At 38.9% G+C, this 27,881-nt stretch overlaps 1 protein-coding gene across 2 annotated transcripts in view; it reads left to right on the top strand.

Annotated features, from left to right (window-relative positions):
- Positions 1-27,881, top strand: part of RASGRF2 (Ras protein specific guanine nucleotide releasing factor 2) — a 240,941-nt gene that overhangs the window by 94,070 nt on the left and 118,990 nt on the right. For both annotated transcript variants that reach the window (XM_032628373.1, XM_032628372.1), the window contains exons 6-12: positions 2,353-2,432; positions 2,816-3,009; positions 11,912-12,021; positions 12,992-13,110; positions 18,705-18,865; positions 19,809-19,875; positions 20,412-20,548. In XM_032628373.1, the coding sequence (XP_032484264.1) occupies positions 2,353-2,432; positions 2,816-3,009; positions 11,912-12,021; positions 12,992-13,110; positions 18,705-18,865; positions 19,809-19,875; positions 20,412-20,548 (868 nt within the window). The remainder of the gene's footprint in view (positions 1-2,352; positions 2,433-2,815; positions 3,010-11,911; positions 12,022-12,991; positions 13,111-18,704; positions 18,866-19,808; positions 19,876-20,411; positions 20,549-27,881) is intronic.

Here is a 27,881-nt window from a genome sequence, read left to right as displayed (position 1 = left end):
ATTATACCATTGAGCCATGGAATCTAAACTGTTCCAAGAAGGAAATGATGTAAAGGGTTTTGGTCAGCGATAAGGTGGCAGGATCAATGGATTCAGGTCCTGGTGGTGGGAAGGGATTTTGGGAGTCAGGTTTCCAAAGGCAATGAACTCAAAGATAAGGAGATGGTCATAGAATAGTGTGCCTGAAACTGAGATAGGGAAGGGGATGCAGTTATTGACAATGACAAGGTCTAGAGTACGATTAGGGTAGTGTTGACTGAGGTCAATGGAAGACAAGATCCTTAGAGGAAGAAGTTCAAAGACCCGAGAGAGGCTACGTCATTGGAATGTTGTTTGTGTGCATATTATAGTCACCAAAAACTATGACAAGAGTAGTGTTGGCGAAAGGACTGACAGTGATCGGGGAGCTAAGAGCTCAAGGAGTTAAAAGAGTGGCTGGGGGTCTGTAGAAGACTGGAAAATGGAAGGATGATGGGCAGTAGTCTGATAGCATAAGATTAAAATCTAAGCTTTTCTGTTGTGAGGTTTCCCCACGTTGTGCGGCAGTGGCTCCACTCAAGTGTGTGAGATGTCCTAAGAGAATAAGGGGTAGCTCTTAATCCTCACGCTATACAGGTAGCATTTTGATGATACTTCAGTCTGCTAAGTATGCAGTTTTAACATTTCTAATGGCAATGGACAGAATTGTGAATGTACTCTGATAGCGATGCCATCAAAGCCTGTACCACATTGGTCTTAGGCTGCCTCTAGGGATGTTTCCACTGGATTTCCTATCTGCAATGTGGAAGGCCAGGTCTGTCATATTGTTTAAATTCTGAATCAAGATACTGTGCCTCGGGCTTCCCTGGTGGCGCAGTGGTTGAGAGTCTGCCTGCCGATGTAGGGGACATGGGTTCATGCCGCGGTCCAGGAAGATCCCACATGCCGCGGAGCGGCTGGGCCCGTGAGCCATGGCTGCTGAGCCTGCGCGTCCGGAGCCCGTGCTCTGCAACGGGAGAGGCCACAACAGTGAGAGGCCCACGTACCACTAAAAAAAAAAAAAAGATACTGTGCCTCTTTTTGGAAAGCTATAAGCTCTTCTTACAGATTAGCAATTATTTACTATACTTGGTCCCAGATGGAGATTTGAAGAGTTATGTTTTTAGAGGTGAGGCTTATCAGATGTTTGTTGTCATTTCTGTTGTTTAACTACATTCTCTTTCCTTGCCTCTGAAGTCGAAGCCCTAGGCAGATCAATTATTTTGAATTTCAACACGGAGTTTATACTTAAAAAATGTAATGCCTTCCACGTCTTACCAAGTGCATCTATGGGTGGAACTGAATTTACATCTAGAACCCTATCTGCAAGGGAGCCTGGGAAATGTAGTTTCACCTCTCTATCCTCTCCACCTAGAAGGGGGATGGAATGGAGATTGAAAGACTAATCTACAGTATCTACCAAACTAGATTTGGTTGAAATCGTTAAACAACAAACACTGCTTAGTTAAAATTTCTATCCAAGAAAAACAAATCACAGTCTTCAAGCAGTGTCTGTTGTGTTTCATGGACCATTTGGAAATAGTAGGGACTTCCCATTGGTTTCTTGTAGTGGAATTGGACTTACAACAAACCAGAGTATTTCACTGACATGAATAATCCTGTATTTGATTGTGCTGATGTGGTAGTTCAGAAAAGCCTTCAAAGGCTCATTCCAGTAGGAATGAGGAGAAAGCAAATGTTCTCCTTTCTTCTAGTGAGGAGAAAGCAAATGTTACTTTGGTAACTACCCTTCCTGAACCTTTTAGAAATTTGAATCTCTAATTTATGTGTATGTATCTCTTCAGTTTAGTATATCTGTATAGGCTCCATCCTTTTTAGAAGATTCCTCTACATTTCTGTCATGGGTGTCTTAGGAGTCGTAATGGTAGAGGTCTGTCAAGTCTTTTCCCCTCTCTCCTGTCAAAACTCATTTTAGTTAAGGAGAGCTTTCCCCGAGTTAGCATCTAGAATTAAATCTGAAGAGAGAAGGATTATAACTAATTTTCTGATTATCAGTTGAAGAAGGGCTACATCCTAACAGTAGAAAACTGTTTTTATTATAAATCGATAAAGAGGGTTATATGACAGTGATTGGTGCTTACCATCTTTCAAAATTTGAGACTTAGCTCAGAATTTTCTTTGAGGTTTTCAGGTTGTCTTAAAGATAAATTGCTTTGTGGGAGCTGGTATAATCTATGTCATTATTGGGTGTATAGTTTGGAGGCCCTCAGAGACATGAATATCATGTATTTATTAAGGATTTAAGGCCTCAATGGACTTCTTTAACAAAATGGACTCTTTGCAGTGACTAAATTATATTTTCATTTTTTATAGTGAAACAATCATGTTTCTTCATGAAATCTTTCATCAAGGACTGAAGGCAAGGATAGCCAACTGGCCTACTTTAATTTTAGGTAAGTCCATGCTTTAGAGAGAGAAGATTTTCTCTTAATAATGGCTACAGTTAGAGTAAAATAGCTTCAATGTTATTCGCCCTAAGCTGTCTGAATTTCCGTAATGATCTGTGAGCTTCCTCAGGCACTGGGACTCTGGCTCATTGCCCTTTTGATCCTTTCCCCTGGCCCGTCATGGTTCTTTGGGGGCTAGAGTTGGTCTCTACTGTGGGGTGTGTTCTACCAGGTCAGTCATTCAGGCAGCTGGACTGGGGCCATGTAGTGTGACACCTGGTGCCAGGAGCTGCTCTCTGCCATCCCTGCAGAGTGAACAGTTTCTCCCTGTACCTTGGATAATTTACAGAGCATCAAGAGAAACTGCCATGTTTACTTCTTCTTTCCAGCTGATCTGTTTGATATTTTGCTCCCTATGCTGAACATTTATCAAGAATTTGTGCGTAATCACCAGTACAGCCTCCAAGTGCTCGCCAATTGTAAGCAAAACAGAGATTTTGACAAACTCTTAAAACAGTACGAAGCTAACCCTGCCTGTGAGGGGAGGATGCTGGAGACGTTCTTGACCTATCCAATGTTTCAGGTAAGTCACCTGGGATGCATTTTGTAAGTCATTGGTTCCAGCTCGATATGACTGATACCCAGTGTGACCAGCATGATATGTGCAAGTATTCCCTGTGGGGGGTTACAGCACATATCCATCATCTGTCATCTTGAGCTTGATCCTGAGATAAACAAATTTATGCCACACATACTCTCTCTAGTCTGTCTCATGTATGTAAGAAAATCAGGAATTTTTGAGACAAACAAGGAATGATTTTTTTGAAAAACGGCACAAATTTCTCTTTATAGAAAGATTCCTCACAGACCTCTTCCATGGAGTCTCCTCCTCCAGCGTGTTTAAAAATATTATTAGGTTTACAGAAATAGGATGCTGTGCAAATGTTCCAGTGCGTGCTGGTTGCATAAAAGGTTCCGGGAGAGTGGAAGGACTGATGGGAAGGTGCTTGTTTTCCTGCCCTGTTGTGACTGCTGCTGAGTCTTCCTTGGCTGGAGCTCTGCAGAGCAAAAGGAGGACCTTCCCTGTCACAGAGACTGTGGAGACAAAGGAGCCAGAGGCACTGGCCAGGCCTGGGGACTCTTGGCCCTTAGTCAGGTTGCTGCAGTGAGGCTGGGGCTTGTCCTGACCTTCACTTTTTGGGATTAGAGCAACCCAAAGGATCAAGTACACTTGCATTCTTTCCTATATCTAAGACTTTACCGCTCTTTAGTGAGAACTGCAGAGGCCAAGATGTGAATCGAATCTCCCTGTCCTTTTAAAAAGTGTTGATTCTGTTCTTTCGGAAAAGCGTTGAGCGTTCCCATTGTGGAATTTGTGGGGCTTCTGGCCAGGCTTCCAAACTGTCATGTGGCAAAATGATTCTCCTAATCATGTGTGTTATGGTTCCTGTGGAGAGCTTTGTCCCCTGGAACCAGCCTCTCTGACCCCAGCTGATCATTTTGTAGCCTCAGAGAGAAATGATATTCTGGTTCATAATTGTTTGTCTTAAAGTTTGTCACTCCTGACTGAAATCCTGGAAGTCACCACAGAAGTTTAGTGAGATTTTTTCAAAACCAAAAGGATGCATTTGTAACAAACTAAGTAGAGTGAAACTTTATACAGTTAATGTGGTGTTTTTTTTTTTTCTCCTGTGGAACTGGTTTAACTCTTTGACTCTCTGAACAAATATTTCACCAGAAAAACTATAAAGAAAAAAATTGCTTTTTAAAAACCTTATACAAATTTATAATTTAAGATTTTATTTACAATGAAACAAATTTTATGTAGTTCAATGTTCTAAGATTCTATTTGAATCTGTGGCAGTTACCTCTAGATTATGATTAAATACCCTAACTTGTATCTGCCTAGCAACCCCCAGCTTAGATGAACGTACAAAGGTAGGATTGTGGAAGAGGTTCACATTCAGAGAGGTTCCCACCTCCCTTTCTGGAGGCCCAGTAATGTCTTTTCCAGTACTGTTTATTCCCCTTGGTGTGAGTCTCTCAATGGTTTAAAATGGCAGAACTGTCCTTGCATTTTAGGTGAGGTATCCAAACACAGTTGAATGTAGGGCCTTGCAAAGGCCTTTGGATTTCTTAAAAATGCTGAGATATTCTTCTACCAACCTTCCTTCCTCCCCCTGGAGTTTAAGCCCAATAAAAACAACTTGGCATTTTGATTCATGCCAGGGAATTCCCGTAATGTCAGAAAAGGACCATTGGACTGAGAATGTTTAGGAGACCTGCATGTCTTGCCCACCCTTCATTCGTAGCATTGGGAAACATAATTGAACCAATCTGAATCTCTGTGTCTTAATCTTGAAATCGGGGCAGCTGAGCTCTAATTCTCTCCCAGAGCTCTAGCTCTCTGGGGGAGTAGACAGGTTCTGGAATTTTGGGCTGGGCAACTTGTGTTGCCAGGAGCTTTCTAATAGCCTAGGATCCCACCCTCCAAGACTGTGGTGGCTCCAAATCCTAGAATTTAGCTGAAGGGTCAGATGTTGAGGTTCTCCGGTTTCTTTAAGACCAGGGTAACCAAAAGATGCTAGGCGAAGCCTCAGACTTAAAGAATTTAGCCAGAATTGGTCCAACTGCAAGAAATGTGCAAATTGAAAGAGTGCTGAGTTGTGCTCTTATTTATTTACTTCCCCATAACTATTTCACTTCTCTGTAGCTATTTTGAACAGACCAAGAGGGTTAAACATTGGAGTTGCTGCCTGAGGGCCTTATTCTCCTTGGTGTCTCTCCTTCCTGCCTTCTCCCTAGGAGTGACCACACGGAACACTTGGGGGAAAACTGCCTTTTTTAGAAACTTGAAGGTTGTTTTTACTAGGTTCATTCTATCCTTCTTGTTCCCTTTTGGTCCTTTCACTAAGGAGTCCTGAAGGTGTTTGCTCCCTCAGATGGTCCAGCTATATCTACTTCCCTCGGCGTACATCATATTAGCGGTGGTACTTCTGCACATCTGCCTTGCTCCAGTGTAGGCTGGATACCTTGGGATGAGGCTGGGATGTGATGCTTTTTTCCTGTAGAACAAGAATGGAAGAGGTGACCTTAGCTTATACTGCCAAGGGGCCACTGCCCAGAACTTTTCTTAAGTCTGCATATGGAGGCAAAGTTTGGTATGGGGGCAGAGGGAGAAAGAGAGGTACTGTAACTGGAAACTTTTAGCCTGTATATATTTATTTATTTACTTTAACATCTTTATTGGAGTATAATTGCTTTACAATGGTGTGTTAGTTTCTGCTTTATAAAAAAGTGATTCAGCTATACGTATACATATATCCCCATATCTCCTCCCTCTTGCGTCTCCCTCCCTCCCACCCTCCCTATCCCACCCCTCTAGGTCGTCACGTCACAAAGCACCGAGCTGATCTCCCTGTACTATGTGGCTGCTTCCCACTAGCTATCTATTTTACATTTTGTAGTGTATATATGTCCATGCCACTCTCTCACTTTGTCCCAGCTTACCCTTCCCCCTCCCCGTGTCTTCAAGTCCATTGTCTAGTAGGTCTGCATCTTTATTCCCGTCTTGCCCCCCTAGGTTCTTCATGACCTTTTTTTTTTTTTTTTAGATTCCATATATATGTGTTAGCATACGGTATTTGTTTCTCTCTTTCTGACTTACTTCACTCTGTATGACAGACTCTAGGTCCATCCACCTCACTACAAATAACTCAATTTTGTTTCTTTTTATGGCTGAGTAATATTCCATTGTATATATGTGCCACATCTCCTTTATGCATTCATCTGTCGATGGACACTTAGGTTGCTTCCATGTCCTGGCTATTGTAAATAGAGCTGCAATGAACATTGTGGTACATGACTCTTTTTGAATTATGGTTTTCTCAGGGTATATGCCCAGTAGTGGGATTGCTGGGTCGTATGGTAGCCTGTGTATATTTAGAAAAGTGTTATATTCTACCTCTTCCTGGGCCCTTTGTTGAGTAAGTCAGTTGTTGCTGTCAATGAATTGTGCTGAACTATGGAAACATGGAGGAATTAGAGTGAATTTATCCTTAATTGATGATGCAGTGAATGTATCCTCATTTGAACTATCAGACAAGTAAGTTCATGTTACTAATAAGTTTGTTGTAGACAATAGTGTAGTCATTAACATAATTTTTATTTAGCAAAAACAGTGGCTTGGCTGGTACTGTTTAAATTGGCTTCAGCTGCTCATATATCCATAGGTCAGCAGATGATGAAATCTGCTTTTGACAAAGCACTGTTAGAGGTCTTCCAGAAAGTAACCACTTCCTGCTCTAGTCACCTGTTTACTGTAACTGGACAGCAAGCTAATTAGTGTCTATAAAGTACAAGTATTATTTCATAATTGAAAGGAGAATTATGATTCACCTAGACAATGCTATGATCCTTGGTTTCAGGGGGACATATTTATCATCAGTTCTTGAATATACAGATGAGCTCTTTGGTGAGCTGTCCATTTCTCCCTGCAGAAGTCCTTTGCCTACTCTTTGGTAATTTCAGGGTTTTTTTTGTTTCTTCACCAGAAAATGAGGTGGGCCAGTTACTTTCAAATCCATCCACTTGAAGCTTAGCCAAGGAGCTCTCTAAAATAGATTTAATTAATGGGGGAGGATCATGAAGCTATTGACTAAACTTAGTTTTGTGGGTTTTCAGTGCATTATAAGTAGTCAGGCTCTCCCACTCCTGCACTCTTCGTTATGAAAAATTGAGTTCATTAGCTATTGATTGCCTTGATTTTCTTGTAGAACTAACTTAGAGGCAAACTTTTATCAATCATGGCATTTTGCAAAAGGAATATTTGAAAGCATACTTACCCCAGGAGCCTTCACCAAATGGAATGTCCCAACCAACTGTTTTAGTGAGAAGTTTATGGGATAGAGAGCCAGAAAGCCTCCTCCTATGTGCTTCTGAGGGAGGGGTCTCCTGTGCCTCATGCTCCTATAACTGAGGAGTCTGCACTTCCAAAACCTGGATGACATTCCCTAGGACATGATCCCAGAGTATGAGCTGCAGATCAACGTCTTTGCTTATGGCACTACCCTTTGTGCCAGTGCATAAATCTGGGCACTCAGTAAATACTAGCAAATAACCCAACGATGGCCACCACCTGCAAGAGAGCAGGGCCTTGGGAAGCTGTTTTACTTTCGTCATTCTTAGAGGTCCTGTTAAGTGCTGAGTAAGAACCCGGTCCCTGCAGAAGAGACCCAGTAGGCTAGTGCACTGGTCAGAGCCAGGCTCATGGCTGGCCCTGCCATTTACTATGAGGCCACGTTGGGCAAGTTATGGAACCTCTTCATGCCTTGTTTCCTTATTCATAAAATGGGGAAATAATCCTTATGTTTTGCTGGATGATTGTGTGCACATGTAACCTCAAGCTCCCAATCTGACCCACTGTGGGCAGCATTATGGTAGCTGCTGTTCATGCAGGTTTTTATTAAAATTAACACACTGCCCCTGTTTTCTAAAAATTTTTAGCTTATAAGCCAGTAAAAAATACGTTGAGTTAAACCAACATATATAAATTGAGTTAAATCTCCACTGTGGTCTGTTAAACCCTTCACAGGGTTGGTGGTGTTTCTGCCTTTAAGAGAATTCAGATAGTCTGTTCATACACAAAAGTACAAACAAATAATCTAATTAAACAATGCTTTTTACTGCTACAGGGATGAGTTAAGGTGAAACAGGATCAGAATGTAATAAGGGTGAACATATCTTTTCCCAAGTTTTAATTCTTAAAGAGAACATTGCAGTAGGATTGTCAATTTTAAAAAAAATCATAAACAGCCAAATAAATCTAAAGTACAGACTCAGGTGACTTGCTGATAACTATATCTGTTTCTCTATGAACCAGTTTTCAAAAAGTATGATTAAGAAATGTATGATTAGTTAGATAGCCTCATCCACCAGGGGGCAGACAGCAGAAGCAAGAAGAACTATAATTCTGCAGCCTGTGGAACGGAAACCACATTCACAGAAAGATGGCAAAATTAAAAGGCAGAGGACTATGTACCACATGAAGAAACAAGATAACACCCCAGAAAAACAACTAAATGAAGTGGAGATAGGCAACCATCCAGAAAAAGAATTCAGAATAATGATAGTGAAGATGATCCAAGACATCGGAAAAAGAATGGAGGCAAAGATCGAGAAGAGGCAAGAAATGTTTAACAAAGACCTAGAAGAATTAAACAACAAACAGAGATGAACAACACAATAACTGAAATAAAAAATACACTAGAAGGAATCAATAGCAGAATAACTGAGGCAGAAGAATGGATAAGTGACCTGGAAGACAGAAAGTTGGAATTCACTGCCACAGAACAGCATAAAGAATAAAGGAATGAAAAGAAACGAAGACAGCCTAAGAGATCTCTGGGACAACATTAAACACACCAACATTCCCATTATAGGGGTCCCAGAAGAAAAAGAGAGAGAGAAAGTATCCGAGAAAATATTTGAAGATATTATAGTCAAAAACTTCCCTAACATGGGAAAGGAAATAGCCACCCAAGTCCAAGAAGCGCAGAGAGTCCCAGGCAGGATAAACCCAAGAAAAAACACACCGAGACACATAGCAATCAAATTGACAAAAATTAAAGACAAAGAAAAATTATTAAAAGTAACAAGGGAAAAACAACAAATAACATACAAGGGAACTCTCATAAGGTTAACAGCTTTCTCAGCAGAAGCTCTACAAGCCAGGAGGGAGTGGCATGATATATTTAAAGTGATGAAAGGGAAGAACCTACAACCAAGATTACTCTACCCTGCAACAATCTCATTCAAATTTGATGGAGAAAGTAAAACCTTTACAGACAAGCAAAAGCTAAGAGAATTCAGCACTACAAAACCAGCTCAAAAACAAATGCTAAAGGAACTTCTCTAAGTGGGAAACACAAGAGAAGAAAAGGACCTACAAAAACAAACCCAAAACAGTTAAGAAAATGGTAATAGAAACATACGTATCTATAATCACCTTAAATATGAATGTATTAAATGCTCCAGCCAAAGGACACAGACTTGCTGAATGGATACAAAAAGAAGACCCATATATATGCTGTCTACAAGAGACCCATTTCACACCTAGGGGCACATACAGACTGAAAGTGAGGGGATGGAAAAAGATATTCCATGCAAATGGAAATCAAAAGAAAGCTGGAGTATCAGATAAAAGCTGGAGTATCATATCAGATAAAATAGACTTTTAAATAAAGAATGTTACAAGAGACAAGGAAGGACACCACATAATGATCAAGGGATCAATCCAAGAAGAAGATATAACAATTATAAATATATATAGGTGCACCCAGCACATATGTATTGAGGTGCTCCTATGTTGGGTGCACCCAACATAGGAGCACCTCAATACATAAGGCAAATGCTAACAGCTATAAAAGTGGAAATCAACAGTAACACAATAATAGTGGGGGATTTTAACACCTCACTTACACCAATGGACAGATCATCCAGACAGAAAATTAATAAGGAAACACAAGCTTTAAATGACACAATAGACCAGATAGATTAAATTGATATTTATAGGACAGTCCATCCAGAAACAGCAGATTACACTTTCTTCTCAAGTGCACATGGAACATTCTCCAGGATAGATCACATCTTGGGTCACAAATCAAGCCTTGATAAATTTAAGAAAATTGAAATCATATCAAGCATCTTTTCTGACAACAGTGCTATGAGATTAGAAATAAATTACATAAAAAATACAAACACATGGAGGCTAAACAATACATTACTAAATAACCAAGAGATTGCTGAAGAAATCAAAGAGGAAATCAAAAAATACCTAGAGACAAATAACAATGAAAACACGATGATCCAAAACCTATGGGATGCAGCAAAAGCAGTTCTAAGAGGGAAGTTTATAGCAATACAATCCTACCTCAAGAAACAAGAAAAATCTCAAATACACAATCTAACCTTACACCTAAGGGGACTAAAGAAGAACAAACAAAACCCAAAGTTAGTAGAAGGAAAGAAATCATAAAGATCAGAGCAGAAATAAATGAAATGGAAACAAAGAGAACAATAGCAAAGATCAATAAAACTAAAAGCTGGTTCTTTGAGAAGATAAACAAAATTGATAAACCTTTAGCCAGACTCATCAAGAAAAAGAGGGAGAGAACTCAAATCAATAAAATTAGAAATGAAAAAGGAGAAGTTACAATGGACACTGCAGAAATACAAAGCATCATAAGAGACTACTATCAGCAACTCTATGCCAATAAAATGGACAACCTGGAAGAAATGGACAAATTCTTAGAAAGGTATAACCTTCCAAGACTGAACCAGGAAGAAACAGAAAATATGAACAGACCAGTCACGAGTAATGAAAGTGAAACTATGATTAAAGGTCTTCCCGCAGGGGACTACCCTGGTGGCGCAGTGGTTAAGAATCCGCCTGTCAGTGGAGGGGACATGGGTTCAAGCCCTGGTCCGGGAAGATCCCACATGCTGTGGAACAATTAAGCCTGTGCACCACAACTACTGAGCCTGCACTCTAGAGCCTGCATGCCACAACTACTGAAGCCTGCATGCCTAGAGCCCATTCTCTGCAACAAGAGAAGCCACCACAATGAGAAGCCCACACACTGCAATGAAGAGTAGCCCCCACTTGCTGCAACTAGAGAAAGACTGCGCACAGCAACAAAGACCCCACACAGCCAAAAATAAATAAATAAAATAATAAATTTATAATAAAAAAAAAGACACATGTACCCCAATGTTCATTACAGCACTACTTACAATAGCCAGGTCATGGAAGCAACCTAAATGCCCATCGACAGACGAATGGATAAAGAAGTTGTGGTACATATATACGATGGAATATTACTCAGCCATAAAAAGAACAAGATTGGGTCATTTGTAGAGACATGGATGGACCTAGAGACTGTCATACAGAGTGAAGTAAGTCAGAAAGAGCAAAACAAATATCATATATTAGCACCTATATGTGGAATCTAGAAACAGCAGATGAACCAGTTTTCAAGGCAGAAATAGAGATGCAGATGTAGAGAACAAATGTATGGACACCAAGGGGGGCAGTGGGGTGGTGGGGTGGTGGGATGAGCTGGGAGATTGGGATTGACATGTATACACTAATATGTATAAAATAGATAACTAATGAGAACCTGCTGTATACAAAATAAAATTAAATTAAAAGAAGAAATGTATGATTATATTAAAAATCTGAGGAAATAATCATTTCTTTATAATATAAAACTTTATTATCTTCATGTGTTCTTGGTGAAGTTTTTGTGTGTGTTTGATGTTGAAGCATAGTTCATTTTAAATGTATTTCTTAAAAAAACATATTTCTGAAACAGTCAAAACTGTAAGAGTAGAGATGAGCTCTTCAGAAGTGATGATGGCAAGTAGAGAAGATCTAGTGTTACTCATCCTGACCTTTGCTCATGCTGGCCTCTGTTTGCTTTTAGATCCCCAGGTATATCATCACACTTCATGAACTCCTAGCCCATACTCCCCATGAGCATGTGGAGAGGAAAAGTCTGGAGTTTGCTAAATCCAAACTAGAAGAACTGTCCAGGTATGTAGAGAATTTATAATAAAGGTTTGATATGGCAAAGTAGCACATTAGTCTTTTTTTTTTTTTTTTTTTGTGGTACGCGGGCCTCTCACTGTTGTGGCCTCTCCATTTGCGGAGCACAGGCTCCGGACGTGCAGGCTTAGCGGCCATGGCTCATGGGCCCAGCCGCTCTGCGGCATGTGGGATCTTCCCGGACCGGGGCACGAACCAGTGTCCCCTGCATCGGCAGGCGGACTCCCAACCACTGCGCCACCAGGGAAGCCCAATGCATTAGTCTTTTGTGGAAACTGAATATATATGTCCAGGGAACAAGAAGCAAGATACAATCCAACTTCTCAGATTCTGCTGAACATTAAATGCTAGCTCCTGAGATGGTGCTGAATCAGCATGCACATTAATTTTAACCAAGAAAAAAATATCTTTGAAAATGGTTTTATAGCATGTAAATTTATATAATTGAGATTAGGCATATTTTGGTTTAAGTTTGAAAATGTTCACATTTCTTTCATCATAATGGGAGAATGGTTGTTAGTTGCAGTTTTGCACCCATATTTGGTAGGAAGTCAGAGAATGTATATTTTGGATTTATCAGTGACTTTTCAGTGTTTTGGCACCTGTGTTCCTTTAGCTTATATGGGATAAATGATATAAAGTTCTCTAATTTACTCCACCTCTAAGAAATGGCATCCTAATTTCAATGAATGGAGCTGTTTGTAAAATAAAGTATTGCTTTCCTGTTGCCTTTACAAGCAGCATTCTCAGGGTACTCACTTATCCTTAAGAATCATGGTGAACATCTGCTTTGCCTTGAGTCATGACTTGATGAAGGCTAGAAGTCCAGCATGACTTACCCTACAGCCCCAGTTAAACTGATACAAGTCCAAACCCTAGCTTCCCAGATGGAGCTCCTTTGCTTATCTGCTGGGGCAATAGAAAATCTCTTACCGTGATCCCGTATTGTGTTTGACAGGGTCATGCATGATGAAGTGAGTGACACTGAAAACATAAGGAAGAACCTCGCCATAGAAAGAATGATCGTAGAGGGCTGTGATATTTTGCTGGACACTAGCCAAACTTTCATCCGCCAAGGTAAGTCCTTGTTCAGCAGACCCACCATCTAAGTGGTCTCTGCACCTGTCACATTATCACTGGCAGATCCAGGAAAGCATTTTGGAGCAGACTTGATTTAGCTGTTTGATTGATGCTGTTCATGCAGGATGTCCCCATGGCCTTGACCGAGGCTGTGGTTGAGGCCCACCTTTGTGCTGTTTCTTTTCAGGGGCCATGAAAAACAGCAACACAATAATAGTAAAGCACGAGTGGGACAGTAAATTACATTCTGACTGGACTCTCCTCCTCAGTGGACCGGACGTTCTCTACAGCTCCAGGGAGGACAGATTGCTCTGGCCGATTGGAGTGGCAGTGCCAGGTGGTGACGACATCCAGGCAAAGGCCCAAGAGAAACTTGCATTACTCAGAGCCCTTTCACATAGCAGTGGGGACAATATCCGAAGTGAAAACAGCTGTCTCTTGTTCCCATTTTTCATCAGCACTTCTGGATCGGCCCCACATGATATGATTTGATTCAATTGGTAACTCCAGTTGCCAGATGAAATGTCTCACTATCAACTTGCCCTGCCATATTTCGATCATGGCGAAGGTATCATGTTTGAGGGGTGTGCTTTGGGGGCATCACCCAGTAAATTGAGCTTTTGAAGAGTTGAAGATATTTTTACTGGAAACTGTAGAGAAGCAACAACCTAACAGTCCATATTCCTCCATGGCTTTCATTACAGAGTGCAGGATGTAAACCACACTCCAAGTTCTTTTTCAGTGCTCAGGTGTTCTGGGGGCAGGGGAGCATGCCCCACAAAATCGATTTGTGGCAATATATTGCACACAATCATAATTTTGAACTTGGTGAGGAGTGGCATATAAATTTGGAACTAGAACTAACCTTTAATGTGGTTTCTGTTTATAACATGCCAATATTATTTGAAGATATTTGCATTTCTAGTGCGTACCAAAATGTGCTGCTTCAAATCTTTTTTTACCTCATCAAACAAGGCATTATTTGTGCTACACACGTTAATTTTTGCACAGAACACTTAAAAAATTTACCACATGCTGTTCTGTTTTTCCATATTTATTTACAAGGAGAGAAATCACACATACGTTAAAGTTTGGAAGTATATTTCGGGATATGATACCTTTCTCATTTTTGGCTTTAAGTATTAATTTTTCTTTAAGTAATAGTGGACTCTAATGCTGACAACATCAGGCCTTCCTAACTCCCCCTCTATTCCTCCGTACAGACCGTGTCCCCATATTGGCTTCCTGCCTTCCTGGCACTTGTCTGCTTCTGTGCCTTTACATGTGCTGGCCCTAGCCTGGACACCAGGAATGCCCTTATCCACCTTTCTTGTGCCTATGGAAGGTCTGCCTGTCCTACTAGGCTCAGGTCAGACACCTCTAAAGAGCCTTTTAAATTTCCTTCTCATCTTCCCCTCCTCTTCCCTCCAGTTAGAATGAATTTACCGTCCTCATCATTTCTGAGCCCCTTTGCTCCTGGTGCATGTATTTCATCCACTTGCGTGCATGCCTGTCTCTCCCAGTAATTGTAACTCTGAAGGGCAGTTTTTATGAATTCTCTCTTGCCTAGTACAATGCTTTCCATTATAGATACCTGGAAAATGAACAATGGATTAAATTGAATTGCTTGTTGAAAACTGCAGTTTTGAATGTCAGCTGTCTTGTTTTGTATTCTTCTTGTAATTGGAGTTACTGAAAAATACTTACTAAAGGACTTGAGCTGTATACTATGTGAAAATGGTAACAAAAGTTTTTATAACTAGTATTCAATTTCTGAAAGGACTTTGGACTGAAAAGTATTATTACACATAAACATTTAACATATTTCTACAAACTTAGTTGAAAACTGCTAGAAGGTCGAATCCAATGAAAAAATCATGTTTTTTCATTGCACCTGGAGGAAAAACAGTCATGAGCCACCTCTCCCTTTGATTCATGTCCAGATGTTATTTATTGCTTGTTCTGTACTACATGTTTGAGGTGCTTCTATCAGCTATTAATATATCTGATGTTATTGCTGTATTGATGTTGATATAATGATTTGCCTTTCAGCAGTATTTTTCCGTGTCGTTTGGTTTGATTAGTCTGTTTGGGAATTATTCAATAAAGGTGGTTTTAAAAAATCAAACCTTAATCTGAAAGTAGAAAGTAATCCAATTACAGACAATTTGGAAAGTTTGCATTATTTTGCTTTGGTTGCTCCTATTATTACTTTTACTAAATACCTTTAATAGGCTTTAAAACTCGTTGAAGTGGGTTTTTTAAAAAGTTTTTTAACTTTGAGAGATTCTATTTTCTATGAAATGGACTATATTTTATCTCTAATTGTATACTAATATTTGCATTGTTTACTTTTAGGGTTGATATACGGTCTGTTTTTCAATGCGTGAGTGCGTGTGCAAATGCTTATGTACAGATATGTGTGTGGTTTCAATCTCAAATGAATTTTTATTCTGACTAGAAAAAATAAGGTCATCTGAAAGGCCTCCTCCGAATAGGTGTGATAGCCAACCTTGAATGTCAATCTGTAGGAATTTAGTGGTTGAAAAAACAGGTTTTATTGTAAATTGATTCCAATTACTAGATGGTTGATGAGTACGATGCAAAGGACTATATCATAGCAGTGGTCTGACACTGTCATTTATTTTCCAAAATCTTTTTCAAAGTTTCTTGAGCAAAAGTGTCTGCGGCAATAACAGGTAGACATACAGCCACGTCATGGAGGTCAAATCCTGTCTCCTCCACTTCCTTGCTATGTGATATTGGGCAATTTACTTAACCTCTCTTTGCCTCAGTTTCCTCCCTTTAAGTTGGGGTTAATAGTAGTAGCTGTCTTTTAGGGTTGTTGTGAAGATTAAATGTTCATAAATGCATCTAGGCTAGTGTCTGTGAGATTATGACATGAACCTTAAAAACCAAGATCTAAATTTTGGAATGGGTGTCTATTTTCAGTAACATGAGATATATATGAATATTTATTAGACGATAAAGGCACTTTAAGTTGACATTTTGTGCAAAATCCATTATACTTAGTCATTGTTGTCTGGTGGAAATGTGAATCAGGAAAATTAAATAAAGGTGGCCGAATTTAGAGCTAAATGCATTGAGAATGAGACATGAACCTCTGTTGTACTTTAATCATCCCCAGACTCAAAATCATGTACTTTCAGTGTACCAGTGTCTTTTGAAATTGTAACGTGGGGTCTAGAAATAGTTATACCGTCTCAAACGCCTAATCCAATAACCTGAAAATTGCTGTTCATTCTTTTGCACTACTGAGTGGAATTAAGATTAAGGGCATTAGCCAATCTTGAATGCCATGCTATGGGAATTTAGTGATTGAAAAACAGAAGTGTTTTGGTAAGTTGACCCCAATTATTAGATAGACTGATGATGATGGTGATGCAAAATATCATATCACACCCATGGTCTGATACTGAGGAATTACTGACTCAAGACTATGAGTTCTCTAATTTGTATTAACTAGAAAGGAATCCTCAGGTCTCATAGTTGTGTTGAAACATCATGTCAAACATAAGATAAAATGTGAAAAAAAGATCCACTTAACTTATTTTTCAACAAGCTTATTTTATAAACCAGTGTTGAAATTGCTCACTTTTAATTCAGATGTATAGACTTCTGTACATACCTAATGCACACAGTCTCCTATTTGGAGATGAGATAAGCAGTTATAGATTAAGCATACTAGTGTATAGTTGCCAAGGAAACATTGGTTATTTTTTACCTCAAAGTTAAAATTCACGGTAATGATTAATATATGAGTTAACAGTGTACTCTATAATTTCTGATTTACAAAATCATTAAATGCTAGAAGCATTTACCAGTGAACACATTATTATCCAGTTTTCATAGCCTTGATTATATCCCTTCTGAAAATGACTCTCAGACCCGCTTGTCCACCTGTCTATGCTGCAGTCTTCCGCTCTGCCCTAACCTATCTGCCTGGATGACTCACGACCGCCCGTGGCAAAGCTAGAACTTACTGTCTTTTCCCATCCATTCCCTTTCTGACTTTCAGTTGTTATGCTGCTGAATCCACTGCCATCTCCTGGCGGGGATGACCCCGGTCCTCTGAAAGATCTCCTGTGGCTTCAGTTTCACCCATGGGTCTAATGAATACAATCCTTCTGCTGCTGTTACTTGCCCATCTACTCCTCTAAGCGTTCTGCCATCTGCCTTTTTCATTGCTCCGTTATTCTTCATATTTAATTACATGCTGCCTGTGCTCTCTGCCAGTTTGCTCCCACCTACCTCTCCTCCTTCTTGCCCATTCCTTTCACTGGAACCAAGCCTTCTCCCGCCCTCATTCCCCAGTCCCACACCCTCCCCCAGGACTGCCTCAGCAATTCTGCCTTTGTCAAGCAGCCCCACCTAAACACTCATCTGAATAGATGGAATTCAGGGAATCCATAGAAACTTGGGTTCTTTACCCCCAGCACATCTTTAGATCTCTGTAAAAGTAGATGCTGTTTGGAATATTCATATGTTAGTGTAAACATTTTGTGACCCACAATCATAGTTTTACTATTCTAAAACAAGCAACAACAACAACAAAATCGGGAAACACAGGAAATGTATGAAGAGGAAAATAAAGTTGCCTGCAATCTTATCTCTTAGTGATGACCACTATTAATATTTAAGTGATAAATAGTCATTTAATTGTTCTTATGAGGCTGAAAGGAGCCTTTGTCAGGCTGCATTTGGGGTAGGTGGTGGATTAAACAAATAGTAGAAATATTACTGGCTCAGGGCATTTCAGAAGTCAGAGGCAAGGTATTTGCTAGCATCTTTTGTAGTACTTTTTGGTTTGATATTTAACTTAGATTAGAATTTTCTCTTGCGGGGAGCGGGCAGTCATTATTAGGGTGAAACTATATAAAGTCTATGCATAGCTTCTCACATTGAATGAAAGACAGTTTTGCTCACAGGAATGTTCTGGGTATAGAATTTATGTGGTTTCTTTTCCATTTAGATTCCACAAAAATTTTTTATCACATATCATTTAAATGTAACCTCAAATGACTGCCCTTTAAAAATAGTCCTTAACTAAATTGCATTGAATTGTATAATTTGTGTATTTTTATAATGTACATGTATTGTACATTCTATCTTTAAAATGCAAAGTAAACTGTATTAATGCTATTTATCTACCTTCAGTGCTCCAGGAAAATTAAATTTGATTTGCTTTTTATTATGTTATTTTATTACTCTAATTATATAATATGTACCTTATTCTTATGTAAATAAATTGATTGAGATCAGATTATGAAGGACAGATGGCAGAAGTGCCTCATTCTTTGAATTCAATTTGGCTTTCTTTTAAACTTATTTTCCAGCTTATAGATAATCAAGTCTAAAGTGTTTTACAAAAATAGTAGGAATTAATGCAACCCTTAAAATGTAATGCATCGTTTCTTCTGCTCAGAGTGCAGGGGATTTACTTGTTCCAATGGTGCATCAAATAAATCCTTGGTATCTTGGGAAACAGGCCCTAGTGTTTTTACATCAGGAACAGCTCTCACTTGACAGAATTTTAATTACTGTGTGTTCTTCACTTTTGTGATCACCAGGTTCTCTTATTCAAGTACCTTCCGTTGAGAGGGGGAAACTTAGTAAAGTTCGCCTGGGTTCATTGTCTTTGAAAAAGGAAGGAGAAAGACAATGCTTCTTGTTTACAAAACACTTTTTAATTTGTACAAGAAGTTCAGGAGGAAAGCTGCATCTGCTCAAGGTACTGGTTTTATATGACTATTCCATTTATGTTCCATGCACTTAAGAGGCATTGAGGTTAACTTAATTGTGACTTTCCTATGCCTGCTATCATAAAATAGATTGTCAGATTTCATGGTGAGGTAATATACAGTTACCAATCCTGACACTTACTTTGTTGTCAGTTGGATCCAAAGTAATAGAAATTTAAGTGTGCACTGCCATAAAGAAGAGCAATTAAAATCATAACCTGGACAAAATTACTAGTTGGTGACTACTGAGCTACAAAAATCTTGTCAAATTACTGCAGTGTACTGATTATATAATATTTACTAAATGCTCCTTTATCTTGCTCAGTACCAGGAGTAAGCAAACTATGGCCCGCAGCTTGTTGCGTGTTTTTGATAGTAAAGTTTTATTGGAACACAGCCATACTCATTTCCTTACATATCGTCCCTGGCTGTTTTCATGCTTTTTTAGAACAGCAGATTTGAGCAGCTGCGATAGAGATCACATGGCTTGCAAAGCCTAAAAGGTTTACTAGCTGTCTCTTAACAGAAGTCTGCCTATCTGTACCTTCTGTTATTAGTGCCTGAAAATATTATCCAACATCACAACCAAGGCTTCCTACTGCTTAAATCACTTCCTGGTTGGAGAGTTCTGCCCTTTGCTGAGCTGCATTCACTCTACAGGGCCCCTAAGGTGCCATATAGTCTCCCATAGACTGACTTGCTAAATTTTATAAACATCGGGAGTGAGAGTCGGATGTGGGGAAGAACCATGAAGTTCAATGAATTCAATTACTTTTACACATCTAAGTTTAATTTTGAACTCTATGAAAAATTATTTATGAAGTACAATTGCTATTTTCTTTTGTGGCAGTTTGAATGTAAGGTTTGCAAATCACAGGTTCCCAACCTGTGAAAGACTCTTAGCCTCTTAATGAAAAATTGGTCTGTTTCCAGACAGGTGGAGTTCTCTCTCTAATAGAATGTACATTGGTTGAGGAGCCCGATACAAGCGATGATGACCGTAAGTCACATACTATCACTTAGAATTATATTAGAATTAAATAGTCCTATGGTTTTTATTCATTCATAGGTAAGAAGAGCTGCTTAAGGAAGCAGGAAAGATGTTAAGAATAAACTCCCTGAATTCATTTATATATGAAAAATTCTGTTGAGCCATTTAACCTGTGACCTGGTTAAACCGTCTTTGGGAATTCACATTTTACTGAATTTGTCTCTTGATAGTGACTTTGCAGTGGCAGAAAAGAAAGAGATTGAATTAGTGTGTTGGAATTCCGTAAATTATGGAAATTAAAAAAAAAATAAAAACATGAAATGAGAAGGAAAGCAGGATCCTAGTCCTGAGTAACCTACTGATCTCAGTTTCTTCATCTGCTTATGAGCTTAACAAAGCCTTCCCCAGGCCCAAGAAGCACCATATTGCTGAAATGAGATTCTGGACTTAAATGCACATTGATTGTATTACTAGAACCATGTGAAAGCAACTATCACTCATATTTTTGTGTTCACATCTAATTGTTTGGTTTACATGTGTTGAAGCCAAAGGTTCTGGGCAAGTGTTTGGACACCTGGATTTTAAAATAGTGGTGGAGCCTCCTGACGCTGCCCCTTTCACTGTGGTCTTGTTAGCACCTTCACGCCAGGAGAAAGCTGCCTGGACAAGTGACATCAGTCAGGTAAGCAAGTGGCTTTGGCCCTAAGTTGGGTTTTGTTTTTGTTTTAAATTTTACAACATAAACTTTTGGGAAGGAGTTTTAGAGTCAATTTATTTTTATTAGAAAATTATATCTGGTTGCTGTGGTCACTACCAGTACCACTATATGTCTTCATGTATTAAATCATTTGTGGTTGTTGTTTGTTTAAAATTTACTTGAAATGTAGTTATTGCATTTTGTGTCCTGGACACTTTTTTACAAGCTGATAATGTAGTCACTTGTGTTGGACAGTGTTAAAATTGCCCTGTGAGTAATAAATTCCTCAGTGACCTCACTAGATTTTTTTTTTTTTTTCCTTATTTGTTACTGAGGTAGGAAAATGGTGAGAGATTCAGAAAAGGCTAACAAGGACTATGGAATCAAATCAAAGAAGAGATACTGTCTGTAGTATGAAGCCTGCAAATGAGCTCCTGTATTTTATATAGAAAAAATTAGGGAACAGATTTGTTTACCTTTCCTTGATCAGCAATGCCCAGTTAGGGAATTGCTTCATTTATTCATCATTTGAAAGAATGTCAAAACTAGTGAGTGATGATTGGACTTGGGCATTCTTCAATCCAATTAACCAATCTAGGTGAAAAGGGAAGCTGTGTAAGGAATTAACCAATCTAGGTGAAAAGGGAAGCTGTGTACGGAATTAACCAATCTAGGTGAAAAGGGAAGCTGTGTAAGGAAAATATTAAAAGAAAGCTTGATTATTATCTTCAAAGTTGTTAACTCAAGGAAGATTGGGGCAAACAGGAAAGGCATATGCTATAGATCCCATTGTCTTCCTTTTCCGAAGAGCTCATAGTACTTATATAGAGTAAGTCCCCTACATACAAACTAGTTCTGTTCCAAGAGCACATTCGTAAGTCCAATTTGTTCATAAGTCCAACAAAGTTAGCCTAGGTAACCCAACTGACACAATTGACTATATATAGTACTGTACTGTAATAGGTTTATAATACTTTTACACACAAATAATACATAAAAAAACAAACAAAAATTAAAGAAAACATTTTTAATCTTACAATACATTATCTTGAAAAGTAGTGTAGTACAGTACAACAGCTGGCTGTTCTTAGCATACCAGCTACATCACTGCTACTTTTGCACTTGCTTCCGGACATCCTGGGCTTGAAATAAGATACTGTACTACTGTACTCTATATAGCACTACACAGTAAAGTACACAAAAGCACAACCACTGGTACCGGATGCACGCACGTGACAATGTATGCCAGACACATGAACTAACTTACGTGATTGGACATGCGAACACATGTTAGCATCTTGGGAAGTTCAAAACTTGAAGGCTCATGTGTAGGGAACTTACTGTATAAGACTTAGGTATAAATAGAAACTATATCATAGTTCTTCAGATACTTAATTTTTTTCAGAGTGACTGAAAACTGAGGGGAAATAGAAAGAAAATGAATGGACAAAATAATTATTTTTGTATGTCAAAGAAATTTTACAGTCTCATTTGACCCTTACAGTAGTATTCTGAAGGCTAACAGAAATAGTAGTCATTTCACAGGTGAGAAACCTGAGGTTTGGGAGGTTAATAAGCATTTGTCCAAATACACAACTGTGTTGAGTCAGGACTCAAACCTAATCTAGGTCTTTTATTAGCACTCTAAATATCCTCTACTGGAATTCTGGATTTTTACTTCTTTTCTCCCAGGACTGTTTTGATGATGAATAAATAGCTGAAGTGAAGACGCTGCTTTTCTGGTTAACAAAGGAATGAAAATATGGGCTCTTGTGTATTTGCATAATTACATCCTTGTGGTGATTTATTAATGCTTTCATTAGCTCTATGCTGTATGAATTAATACTTTAATTAAGTCTCTGTAGTACATCTTTTACCTGATGAGACTCTGAATCAGCCATTGATTCTATGCACGTTGATTGAGCAATCACCATGTACTGCCAGGTACTGTGTAGGTACCAGGGATATGGCAACGGTCCCTGCTCTCAAGGAGATAGGCAGGCTAGTAGGGAAGAAAGGGAAGTAGACAACTTAATGCAACAAAATTTTGTATGTGTCGTGAAGCCAAGATGAGTAGGAAAAATAGGGAGAATTGGAGTGTAGGCAAAGATGTTTTTCCAGCTGCTTATAGCTTCTACCTTATGATGTAACTGGGGCTCCTAAGATACAGAGTTGATAAAAGCGCTAAGTGATCTTCCTTAGGGGGCCTGGTGAGGCATTGCTAAGAGAGAAAGACCCATGGGGTACATGAATGATTCTATGCCTGGTCCTTTAAAGAAAGGATCCAATACTTTGCTTCCCAGAAGCCTCCAAGTGATTCTCTCTACTTAGTCTACATCTTGAGTTGAGTATACAACTTCTTCCTGTTTCTCCAAGTTTCTATGACTAATATATTAAGCTGATTATATGTACAGTTGAATTGGAGAAGGAAACAACAGAAAATTGTATCTTTCTGAGGGACGATGATATCATTACATGAAATTACTGTGTTCCATAGAGCCTTGATATCGTGTGTCTTTGACACTTATGATTTCAGCCATTCAATAAATATATTTTGGTTAAGTAAAGTACCAGTACCACTAACTATTTAGGCACTTGTGATATATCATGGACAGGAGGCAACAGCAACAAAAAATTCCCTGACCTTGTGTAGCTTACATTCTAGTGTGGGGAAAACTGAAAATAGCAGTATACATAATAAGTAAGTATATAATATTTTATGTCAGAGGGTGATAGGCCAGGGTAAGAAGGATTGCGCTACTGGAGGTAGATGGGGGTTGGTACAGTTTTTAAAAGGTGATCATCTTATTTTGAAGAAGACATCTAAACAATGACTGCAGTAAGTGATGGAAATACCGTGTTGATATTGTAATGAAGGGAAAGTCGTTCCCTTGGCAGTGCAGAGGGAACAGCCACTGCAAAGACTCTAGAGTAGGAGGACACTGCATATTTTGAGTAAAAGCATGAAGACTAGTGTGGCTGAAGGGGAATGTGCAAGAGGGAAAAGAGAAAAAGAGGAAGTAATTTAAGTGGAGTTGTTAAGTAAGCAGTGGGATATAGATGTTAAGCGCTTGGAGGGAGGTCCAGGTGGGAGACTACGCCATTTAGATGGTATTTAAGGCCTGTTGAGATCACCCAGGGAGTAAATGTAGATAGACTGAGAAGAGGGCCATGGACTGGGTGAGGAGTCATGGAGAACAACAAAGAAGGGAAGGAATCAGCAGAGCAATTGGAGGATAGCCAAGAGGACATGGTGTCCTGTAAGTCAAGTGAAGAAAATGTATCAGGGAGTGGGGAGTGATTATGTCAGCTGCTACTGAAAGCTGAGTATGGTAGTGAGTGTTCTGAGATGCTTAGTGATTTTCCCAACTCAGGGTTTGAACGGTGAGTGGTAGAGACAGAGTGCTTCACTATTGATTGAGCCTAGCCTACTGCCCAGCAGCCTGCATCTCAACCGGGCTTTGTTCTGCGCTTAAAGCATTTTCATCTTATGGGGAAAATTATGTGCTATACACACGTTGATGGAATTTGTCAGTATTCCAAGTATGCCTCTGGACATATTCATTATTTTTTTTTTCTTTTGGACATATTCATTATTAAGATGAGTCTACAGAATGCTTGAAAATGTACTTTTTAATTTTACCATGTATATGTAAAGATATGGACACAAAAAGGAAGCCAGAAAGACTCCCAGCACCCAGATCACTAAATAAATGTTTATCAAAGTGTCTTCCACAGATAATTACTGGAAGGTTTTTTTCTCTTTTTTTTGAATTTTATTTATTTTTTTATGCAGCAGGTCCAAAGGTTTTTTTTTTAATACAGATTCCTGAAACCGCATTCCAGAAACCCCCCAGGTTTAACAAGCTCCACAGATCATTTTTGCACAATTAAATTCGAGAAACCCTGTTCTGAAAATCAAATGTTTCCACCTCTAAAACCCTCACAATCCTGCCATACAGAAATAATTTAACAGTTTGGCTCTAGGTGTATATATGCATCATTTTTTGCTTTTTACATCTTTTTATATCCCTGTGAATTCTTCATATTGGTGTCTTCTAATAGCAATATATGTATATTCTATCATGTTAACTTGCCACTCTTCTAGCTCTTTCTGAATAATTAGAAATTCAGGCAGTTTCCAGGTTTCAGCATTAATATATGATGTGGTGATAACCATCTTTGCACAGGGAGTTTCTCCCCTTTTAAAGGTCCCTTGGTGGTATATCTTACCCACAGCCGGCAAGGCTGGTACAGGGGGCCTGATCACTTTCATGATTTCATGATACATGACTCGACAGACTGCCCAAACACTCCAAGGAATATGTAACTCATCATTTCACAACATCATCAGCAAGGTATCTATGCAACTTTCTTCTAAGTCCTGCCAATGTTGAGTTTTGTCACATTTGTCACATTTTCCTATTTAATGGAAAAGTGATATTGCTTTCTAGTGGTTTTAATTTACATTTCTGTAATTATCAATGAGACTAACATTTTCCACTGTTTCTGTTTCTTGTCTGTTTGTACCAGATGGACATTTATCCATTGGAGCTATCCTTACAGACTAGGGAAATGAGCTTTTTCTTTCAATCCAAATTATGACTATGTTCTCCATTATTTTGTCTATTTATTTTTGTCACTCTTTTTTTGCAGCATTTTAACTTTTCCTGGCTTGATTTGATACCACCTTGCTAAACTATTGTACCATGTTATACCAATCACGTGTCGTTCTTACTTGAGATAATAAGGTGGTGCCTGACTATTGATACAATCCCAGTTTCACATAGAGAACTCTATACAAAAATTAAAATGTTTAGCTTTGTCAGGCCTCTCCCTCTGAAGCTGTAATCTTTAGAAGTAACAATGGCTTGAACGATTAATTATACTTGTAATTCCACCAGCAAGGTCATAATTAACCGTTGGTGCCTCCAACAAAATGTGCAAGGGGTTAATGGTCTTGACCAACAATTCTTCCCTTTTTCATCTATTTATAGGGAAAAATTTGAGGCTGAAGATTTGACCATTCATTTCAATATAGTGCATTCATTTGTGCATGTCTTACTGTCATACATAATGGTGTATTAAACAGATTTTTCTATAATTATGGGTATCAACTAAAATGCAGAATTAAAATTCACCTCTGAGCTTCTTGGTTTGGGCAGATGTGTCAAAATACAGGCAAATTTGTAGCACACTGACATGCTTCCTCCCCTAAAGTAACTTCTCTGGAATCAATAGGGAATTTTTTACTTTAATATAAAAAGGTGAAATTAAAAGAGAAATTACTGTTCTTCCTACTACTTAGGAATATTAGGAAGGTAAAAAAAAAAATATGGTGACACAGTACACCACTGACTTTGACCAGTTATTTCCTTAAGCAAGACCCTCAAAAAACCTTGCTGGAGGGAATTCCCTGGTGGTCCAGTGGTTAGGACTCTGCACTTCCACTGCAAGAGACATAGGTTCAATCCCTGGTAGGGAAACTAAGATCCCACAAGCCGTGCAGTGCGGCCAAAAAAACCCCCAAGAAACAAAAAATAAATCAAAAAAATTACCTGGGGCTTCTGTGAGTGTACATATTCCCAGGCTCCACCCTGGTCATAGTCATTACAAACTGAACTAGAATAGCCACGACCTAGGAATCTGCTTTTGTTAATATCCTATTAATTTCAAGGTTTATAGTAATTCACATAAATTCAATATATCCTTAAAGATATGTGACATCCTGGTTATTTTCATGTCTTTCTTCTTAACTGAGTGAACTGCATTCATTTCCCCAGGACTCAGTCTCTTCTCCCCAACACAACCAAGATATGTGCTTATATGATCATGAATATATACCATGGCTTCCAATATAAATATATTCTTACACACATTCGTAAACATAAATTCTGTTGTAGTTTAACTTTTTTCTGGAAGAGAACTCTTTCTTCAATGTAGCAGTGCTGAAAATGCCAAATGGAAGTGAGATAAAAGCAAAATACTCTAGTTGAAGTAGAATTGGTGGACCCAGAGCCCCCAGAAGTCCTGTTTGTTCACACCCTTGCTGTCACTGAAGCCTGGCTATGGAGCCTCCAAGAAATGAGTCCATTTCAAAACCACTCCTCTAGTTATAAAGCAGAAAATAACACACCATTGTAAAGCAATTATACTCCATTAAAGGTGTTAAAAAAAACAAAAAACGCTCCTCTATTATAAATATACCGTAATATGTTTTATATATACATGTATGTATATGTGTGTGTGTATATATATATATATATTTATCCATCGCACAGATAGGTGTGGCAGTTATCAAAGACCTTTTTGTACATTTAAATATGACTTCTTATTACATGGTCTTTTGAGCTATAGTTCAGATTGCATGTACATTTTCTTCTCCTGAAACTTAAGTGTAAGTGAAAATTTCTTTTTCTTCCTGTTGAAAGTAATTTTAATGCTTAACACAATGAATCAGAAAGATTTATGAATGAGATCTGACATTGGATAATAAGATGTTCAAAAGTGGTCACATAAATCTTCTCTTTTGGATCTAAAACACTTATCCCAAGTTTCAATTCTGGCAGTATGGAGGACTGCATCGATTTAGATACCTTCTAGCTACAAACAAGAAATGTTTAATACATAAAATCAGTATAATAAAAATTTAATACATTGGTGATATTTACAGATATAAAGGGAAATCTCTAGTTGCCAGAAATAACAAGGGAACTTAAAGTCAGGGCAGGCAGCATGTAAACTGAAGACATAGAGACTTGGGAATGATTTTAGTTTGGATATTGGTCCCACGCCCGAGGGGTATTAACAAAAGGAGCGAGGGTTAGCCTTGGGCCCCTTAAAGAAATTGAGATCTTTGTCTGAAGCCCTTGTTTGAAGCCTGGGCACTGGAAGGCTGCCCCATCCATGAAATAAGAACTCAAAAAACCCATTAGGCCAGGAAAGACATAAGGAAGTTTGTCTTTGACTTGGGTTCTGAATTTTCTTTTAATTAATTAATTAATTAATTAATTAATTTTTGGCTGCCTTGGGTCTTCGTTGCTGCACACGCGCTTTCTCTAGTTATGGCGAGCAGGGGCTACTCCTCTTAGTTGTGGTGCGCGGGCTTCTCATTGTGGTGGCTTGTTTTGTTGTGGAGCACAGGCTCTAGGCGTGTGGGCTTCAGTAGTTGTGGCACACGGGCTCAGTAGTTGTGGCGCATGGGCTTTGTTTCTCCTCGGCATGTGGGATCTTCCCGGACCAGGGCTCTATCCTGTGTCCCCTGCATCGGCAGGCAGATTCTTAAACACTGCACCACCAGGGAAGCCCCTTGGGTTCT

The sequence above is a fragment of the Phocoena sinus genome, chromosome 3, assembly GCF_008692025.1.
Source record: "Phocoena sinus isolate mPhoSin1 chromosome 3, mPhoSin1.pri, whole genome shotgun sequence".
NCBI classification, from domain to species: domain Eukaryota; kingdom Metazoa; phylum Chordata; class Mammalia; order Artiodactyla; family Phocoenidae; genus Phocoena; species Phocoena sinus.
Note: the sequence above shows the minus strand (reverse complement) of the source record. Positions and strands in the feature narration are given on the sequence as shown.